The following is an 8,379-nucleotide window of genomic DNA, read 5'->3' as shown; positions in this document are numbered from 1 at the left end:
ATTTCACAAAAACTACCTTATACACACAAGTGTAAAAGGATAAAGAATATGTACATAAAAATATATGAATGAGTGATGGTACAGAACAGCATAGGCAAGGTTTAGTAGATGGTATAGAGTACACTATATACATATGAGATGAGTAATGTAGAGTATGTAAACATATAAAAGTGGCATAGTTTAAAGTGTCTAGTGATACATGTATTACATCAAGATGGCAAGATGCAGTAGATGGTATAGAGTACAGTATATACATATGAGATGAGTAATGTAGGGTATGTAAACAACGTAGTATTATTGAGGCTTTTGCTGTGTATGATCTGTATGTCCCATATCTCTCTCCCTGGGTGTAACTGTGTGCATTTTGTCCCTTCAGTCACTCCGTAGCCAAAGCTAGAGGTCCTCTACAGTGCCCAGGCTGGGAGGGTTCAGCTTTCTTTCAGCTCCTGCAAACTGAGATTTTGTCTTAATTTCTGAAGAGGGACTAGGTTTATTTTACTTGAATCAGTCCAGTCCAGTCAATTGTTGATTTAAGGGATGATGTTGATGAAGAAATCTGATGTCTCTAATTGTGAATGGGAAGGACGAGTTATCGGTTCGTTTGGAATTAATGTGCCAACACTTTATTTTTATTTTTTAATAACAAGACACTTCTTGTTTATATTTCACTGTTTATATCATGAAATAGGAGTTTAACATGAGGTGAGTGTGTCTTAAAATGACTCTATTACCTGTATAGTACATTACTAGTCCTGACCAGAAGTAGTGGAACTAGAGGGCCATTTCAGGTGTACACTCTCATTGCTTGATTGTTTACGTACTAGTAGAATGATGCCAACCCATACTGATCCTGAACCGTAAGACTAAAATGTAAATCTGCTTGTTGATCGAGGTTCCTTCTGAGCTAGGCAACTCTCAGATGTCTTAACCTTTGTATGACATGAATCAGTTCATGGACCAGCCTCGAGAGGGTTAACACGTTTAAATGTCTACTGTAGGGGGTATTCTCTTCTGGGCCGGCAGCCTCGAGAGGGTTAACACGTTTAGATGTCTACTGTAGGGGGTATTCTCTTCTGGGCCGGCAGCCTCGAGAGGGTTAACACGTTTAAATGTCTACTGTAGGGGGTATTCTCTTCTACGAGCATATTTCAGAATGCTGCAGATAGAAATACAGTACATAGAATAACTTCTACAATGCCACCCTATTGGATAATAGATGGTTTGTCCACATTGTACATTCTCATTTCAATCTGCATGTTGTGTTTCACGTAAACACGCCCCTGGCTTTCTTTCGGTCTCCTGTCAAGCTTCTAGTCGGTTGTCTTTTTTCGTTGAGCTGCTGTACTTAAACTGGAAATAAGTCATTTGATAAACTGAAAACAATGAATTTGTACTTTGTAAATATTGTTTTGATGGACCATACTGTCAGATAGTAATTAGCCTTACATACAAGACGGTGCTAAAGGGGACTAATCTCATTCATGATTATCATGCACTAAAATATCTACTCAGAGCACATGGAATACAGCAGCCGTTTAAAATAAAAAATACCCCCACTTATACTCACCATTGTCTTTGACAGTTATTTACTTAGGACCAGATTCAGACATTTGTCATTTATAGAAGCATGGCGATGTCCCGAAGCATGTGCTTCACAGGAACCACTGGAATGTTCTGTTCTGTCCATTCACTGCTCACCATCACACTTCATTGTACCAGATTAGAGCAACTGAGAACAGGAGCTGGAGAGTGGTTGCTGATCATGTACATTTTTCATGTACCATTTATTGGCAAAAGATCTGGTTGGTCAAAAGCCCCAAAAAACGTGGCCAAAATATCAGAATTAGGCTGCCTGTCTAAAAATGCAGCCCTAGTGTGTTCTGTGGTGAGTGATCTAAATGTTCGGTCTGCAGCTGTACATCTATGAAGTCACCACTGAGGGACATCATGTAGAACAGCCCTAACGGGAACTGGTAAGACTCAAGTGTGTAAAGGACAAAACAGACCAACAGGAAACGTCATCCGTGCGCAGTAGATCACCTGTTGGATGGCGACGAACTGTGGCCATTCAACACGTAGAATCATTAGGAAATGGAACAGAAAATGACTGCCGATATTCTGTGGTCTCAGGCTGTGCCACTGCTGTTTCAAGGCCGACGTTAGTGTTGGTCTGTCGTGTCCTTAATAGGGAACAAAGTAATACGAGACCGAACCATCATCTTCAGTAGTGCATCTATTGTCACAGGTGTAATTCAACGTTGCCTCCACAGTGTTTCTATCAGAACACACACGCTGGGAGGAGAAAGAACACCAGCATGTACGCAAGAACCAGTGTGTTGGAATAGCAACAAAAAAAAACACAACCAACAGTGCTTAAATAATAATAATTAAAGTGCAACCCATTTCACCAGGAGACACATGTTAACAGGGGGAATCCTTTGTAGTCTTGGTCAGAGAAGTGATCTCCCCACAGCTAAAGCAGAGAGTCCTCAGTGTGGTCTGTGTTTGTGGCGAGGACATAAACCCGAAGAGAAGCACAACAAGACATATGACCTTAAGGGGTGTTTACGGAATAAGATAGGATTCTAATAGATTGTTTTCATGCTTCTAGTCATTGGCAGACTGGAGAAGTGGCTGTCCTCTTCCTCTTCCTCTTCCTCCACAGACTCCACCTTCACGTTCTAGTGGATGAAAATGTCAAATATAAACAAGAATAGAAACACATCAACTTTAACACAAATAAAATGCCAAATTGTTTATCCATTTATGGGTCCTGCCAAAGGTCAAGTTCTGCAGCTCAGCCTACCGAGTGACGCAGTGGTCTAAGGCACTTCATCGCAATGCTAGCTGTGCCACTAGAGATCCTGGTTCGAGTCCAGGCTGTGTCGCAGCCGGCTGTGACCGGGAGACCCATGGGGCGGTGCACAATTGGCCCAGCGTCGTCCGGGTTAGGGGAGGGTTTAGCCCAGCGTCGTCCGGGTTAGGGGAGGGTTTGGCCCAGCGTTGTTAGGGTAGGGGAGGGTTTGGCCGGCAGGGATGTCCTTGACCCATCGCGCACTAGCGACTCCTGTGGCAGGCCGGGCGCACGCTGACACGGTCACCAGGTGCACGGTGTTTCCTCTGACACATTGGTGTGGCTGGCTTCAGGATTAAGTGGTCATTGTGTCAAGAAGCAGTGCGGCTTGGCTGGGTTGTGTTTCAGTGGACACACAGCTCTTGGCCTCTCCAGAGTCCGTACGGAAGTTGCAGCGACGGGACAAGACTGTAACTACCAATTGGATACCACGAAATTGGGGAGCAAAAGGGGTCCACAGCTCTAGTCTGAAGGGGTCACTTGCCCCTCTGTTCTTATTCTGGACTCCTCCCCCCAGGCAGAACGTTTACCTCTCACCCCTCTGCTCCACCTCAGGCCCCTCCCCCTCAGGCAGAATGTTTACCACCTAGAAAACATGGAGAGAGCTCTGTAATTGTAAATATTATCCACAAAACATGAAGTGTCCCTTATAATTATAAGCATATCAGTTTTGCAAGATAACAACTAGCTAGCTACAGTAGCTAACAAGACTGCCTAGCTGACTAGCTAGGTAGCTCACAAGACTAGCTAGCCAAGTGCGCTTGTTTGCAGCCTTGGCTAGCAAGCTAGCTAACAAACATAAAAAGATTGCTAATCTACATCAAATCAGTCTGATATAATATCAGTGATATATCATTATAAAGTTGCCTTAATTTTGAAAGAAGCTAGTTATATTACCTGTTTCCATCTAGGCTTCAGCTTTCTGGCTCGGGTTGAATGTGGCTCGACAGCTTGTTGTTCCTTGCATGAGATAGGTTCTGGTCTTGGGGGTTGAATGCATCCTGGAAGACAGGGCTGCCTGTCAGGCGCTGTTCAGGGCTTAAATGCCCCACTAGCGCTGAGAACTACCGGTAGGTCTACATCCAGTAGATCTACTCACGACCTCTAGTGGCTCTTTGAAGGAAACAAGACATTCAGACGCAGTAGTGTACCTCAGATGGCCGTACCTGGGTAAACCTACATTGATTGATGTAAAACCACATAGTCAGTTCCAAAATAATTTGTACCCTTGATAAAGATGAGCAAAAAATAAACAGAATAAAATAAATACTAAGCTATATTATTATATGCTAAATATATATAATTTTACACTAATAGAATTGCTCAGAGAAAGAGATTTTGTTAAATAAATCTCTCAAAGAGATTTAAATATTCCAGCATCCTCCCCTTGCGAGGATAACGACACTAAGGCTTTTTATGAGATTTTTATGTTTAATGAAATTGAGGACTTGAACCCCATTGAAAACCTGTGGTTTGAATTGAAGAGGGCCAGTCCATAAGGGCAGACCGAAGGATATCAAAGATCTGGAAAGATTCTGTATGGAGGAATGGTCTAAGATCCCAATGTGTTCTCCAGTCTCATAAAACCTTTTAGAAAAAGTCTCAGTGTCATTATCCTCATAAGAGGAGGGTGCTGGAGTATTAAAAACCAAGAGTACCAATCATTTTGACCCGTCTTTTAGAGATTTTTTGTGTGTTACTTGTTAAACAAAATCTATTTAGTTGAGGAATGTATTAGTATAAAATAATATAATTGTTATATATTTTTTGGCGCATACAATATAGCTCACTATTTATCAAGGGTGCCAATAATTTTGGACCTGACTCTATATGAATGTGTGATGTATAGCACCACCTAGTCTGTTTAATCATTGTGAAAAGGCATGAGAAACATCACAAAAAAAAACTATTCCAAAAATCCAAATTGTATATTATTTTATTCTGGAAGAATTCTAAAATTCATTTTTTAGAAACTTAGGGACGGTTTTCAGTTTTATACAATTCATCTTTTAATAAAATATTATTTTCAATATTGCTTTGGGTTGCTTTTAAAATGGATACCTGAAATTATCTATTTACAAAATTTGATTAGAATTGTGTTTTAACAGTGTATTCTTTTTACACCCCACTCCCTTAAACCGGACGTTCCTCGTACCCCCCAAAAAACACAAATTGTTGACATTAATAATAATTTGTTCTTTGTACAAAATACATCTGTTTTACAACTTGAATCGAGTTTCATCTTCATATCAATTACATTGTGGGAGTATATACAGAGGGAAGTGAGACTCGTGTCATGTGATTTGGTGTGGCGCTTCGAGCATCTCCATGAGAAAGGTGTCTATGGGCGTGTCTCCTATCAGCTTGAAGAAGAACAGGTGCTCCAAACACTTGAGGCCTATGGAGCGCAGGGCGGGGAGACGCAGCAACAGTTTAGCAAACCTAGGAGGAGGGAGAGTCACAAGAAACAAAGATTAAAAACCTGGCTATGACCATGTCATAATATCATTATTATGTCATAATATCATTATTATGTCATAATATTCTTTCTTTGCTCATTGTCCTCTTTTCAAGGAATGGCTCACTTTCCTGTAACTTTTTCCTCATGACCACAAATAAGTAAGAGTGCCCGATAGGTGTCCACAATATTAAAGGAAAACCATTTCTTTAAAATAAGTGGTCAATTCCAATGAGACAAGGGCAGTGATCAGACTGTATTGGTATGTGTTCGGTCTGTCGCAGTGTTGTGGTCAATTACAATCAGATTGTATTGGGATGTGTCCAGTCTGTAGCAAGGTTGGGGTCAATTACAATCAGATTGTATTGGGATGTGTCCCGTCTGTAGCAAGGTTGGGGTCAATTACAATCAGATTGTATTGGGATGTGTCCGGTCTGTAGCAAGGTTGGGGTCAATTACAATCAGATTGTATTGGGATGTGTCCGGTCTGTAGCAAGGTTGGGGTCAATTCTAATTGAAGTCAGTCAATTTAGGAAGTGATTTGAATATGAAAAAGTTTGACATAAATATCTTCTCCTTTTACAGCTTATTGAGAAGCTTATTGAGAATCTTATTGAGAAGTCAATTATTGAATTGGAATGTCAGTTTACTTCTTGAATTGACTGACCTCAATTCGATTTGACCCCAACCCTGTCTGTATGAGCTGTGAATACTGTACCTGCCGGGCTGGTCTGGGTACTTGGCTTTGGTGTAGGACTCCAGCGAGGCGTAGACCTTCTCCCTCAGCCCTTCCACCTCTGGTGGATTTGACAGGCCTTTTGCATCTGGAACAGCAGAGCATTTACAGTCAGTCTGATGCCTTTATAAATTCACCTTTTCTCAGAAACGGACTGGCCATAGGTCAGTTCAGGCAAATGCCAGATGGGCTGGTCCATCTTTAGGCCCGTGAGAGCCAGTCTAAATCTAGATTTTTGCATAGAATTATCATTATTTGGCTAATAATGAAGGCCTCTAGTGAACAAAAATGGCCGGTGTGGGGGGCCTTTAGAAAAACAATGGACTGGTGTGTTAGAACTGCCTGGGCTGATTTCTGATCCCAGTCCGCCCCTACCTTCTCCTGTTAGACAAACCCTCTCCTTCTCCACTTCAGTCAACCTGGATACTAGTCCTAGTCACTCACACCAGAACATTAAGATACAGTCATGCTGCCCGGTGAGCCATCACACCGACACCAACATTACAATGACTCATAGTAATATATTGTGGTTTCCTTGTCATGGGTCATGTCCGCTAACATGAAGACCATCCAGCCCAGACCAAAAGGTCACATCCAATAATACATCAACAACCTCATTCCTTACCTCATACGCCACACAGAGAACACAGAAAAGTCATTTAACAAAGCAGTATCATAACTGTTGGTGTAACTAAGTAGACAGAGGTGTAATGCCCATAGGGGGCACCGGGGGCACGTGCCCCCTCACATAAAAAAAAATATATATTTGATTTCGTTTTTTTCTCTGTAATACTACTAGCCACTTATAAATGTTATGACGTCGGCTTTAGCTAGCTCAGATAAGTTCCCAATCTCCCAACCTCATTTGAGGTTGAAGAGGGGTTATCCCCCTCTTCAAAGGGGGGGACACCCTTGACCCTAACTGCTACAGACCTATATCTATCCTACCCTGCCTTTCTAAGGTCTTCGAAAGCCAAGTCAACAAACAGATTACCGACCATTTCGAATCACACCACACCTTCTCCGCTATGCAATCTGGTTTCAGAGCTGGTCATGGGTGCACCTCAGCCACGCTCAAGGTCATAAACGATATCGTAACCGCCATCGATAGGAAACAATACTGTGCAGCCGTATTCATTGACCTGGCCAAGGCTTTTGACTCTGTCAATCACCACATCCTCATTGGCAGACTCGACAGCCTAGGTTTCTCTAATGATTGCCTCGCCTGGTTCACCAACTACTTCTCTGATCGAGTTCAGTGTGTTAAATCGGAGGGTCTGTTGTCCGGGCCTCTGGCAGTCTCTATGGGGGTGCCACAGGGTTCAATTCTTGGACCGACTCTCTTCTCTGTTTACATCAATGATGTCGCTCTTGCTGCTGGTGATTCTCTGATCCACCTCTACGCAGACGACACTATTCTGTATACTTCTGGCCCTTCTTTTGACACTGTGTTAACAACCCTCCAGGCGAGCTTCAATGCCATACAACTCTCCTTCCGTGGCCTCCAACTGCTCTTAAATACAAGTAAAACCAAATGCATGCTCTTCAACCGATCGCTGCCTGCTCCTGCCCGCCTGTCCAACATCACTACTTTGGACGGCTCTGACTTAGAATATGTGGACAACTACAAATACCTAGGTGTCTGGTTAGACTGTAAACTCTCCTTCCAGACCCACATCAAACATCTCCAATCCAAAGTCAAATCTAGAATTGGCTTCCTATTCCGCAACAAAGCATCCTTTACTCATGCTGCCAAACATACCCTTGTAAAACTGACCATCCTACCAATCCTCGACTTCGGTGATGTCATTTACAAAATAGCCTCCAAAACCCTACTCAATAAATTGGATGCAGTCTATCACAGTGCCATCCGTTTTGTCACCAAAGCCCCATATACTACCCACCACTGCGACCTGTACACTCTCGTTGGCTGGCCCTCGCTTCATACTCGTCGCCAAACCCACTGGTTCCAGGTCATCTACAAGACCCTGCTAGGTAAAGTCCCCCCTTATCTCAGCTCGCTGGTCACCATAGCAGCACCTACCTGTAGCACGCGCTCCAGCAGGTATATCTCTCTAGTCACCCCCAAAACCAATTCTTCCTTTGGACGCCTCTCCTTCCAGTTCTCTGCTGCCAATGACTGGAACGAACTACAAAAATCTCTGAAACTGGAAACACCTATCTCCCTCACTAGCTTTAAGCACCAGCTGTCAGAGCAGCTCATAGATTACTGCACCTGTACATAACCCATCTACAATTTAGCCCAAACAACTACCTCTTTACCTACTGTATTTATTTATTAATTTATTTTGCTCCTTTGCACCCCATTAT

General features: G+C 42.7%; 1 protein-coding gene across 6 annotated transcripts in view; it reads right to left on the bottom strand.

The window, feature by feature from the left end:
• Positions 1-4,772: 4,772 nt before the first annotated feature.
• Positions 4,773-8,379, bottom strand: part of rxrgb (retinoid X receptor, gamma b) — an 84,120-nt gene continuing 80,513 nt past the window's right edge. For all 6 annotated transcript variants that reach the window (XM_071346500.1, XM_071346501.1, XM_071346499.1 and 3 more), the window contains 2 exons: positions 6,031-6,136; positions 4,773-5,296 (listed from right to left, as the gene is read on the bottom strand). In XM_071346500.1, the coding sequence (XP_071202601.1) occupies positions 5,149-5,296; positions 6,031-6,136 (254 nt within the window). In that variant the 3' untranslated portion in view covers positions 4,773-5,148. The remainder of the gene's footprint in view (positions 5,297-6,030; positions 6,137-8,379) is intronic.

The sequence above is a fragment of the Salvelinus alpinus genome, chromosome 16, assembly GCF_045679555.1.
Source record: "Salvelinus alpinus chromosome 16, SLU_Salpinus.1, whole genome shotgun sequence".
NCBI lineage: Eukaryota > Metazoa > Chordata > Actinopteri > Salmoniformes > Salmonidae > Salvelinus > Salvelinus alpinus.
Note: the sequence above shows the minus strand (reverse complement) of the source record. Positions and strands in the feature narration are given on the sequence as shown.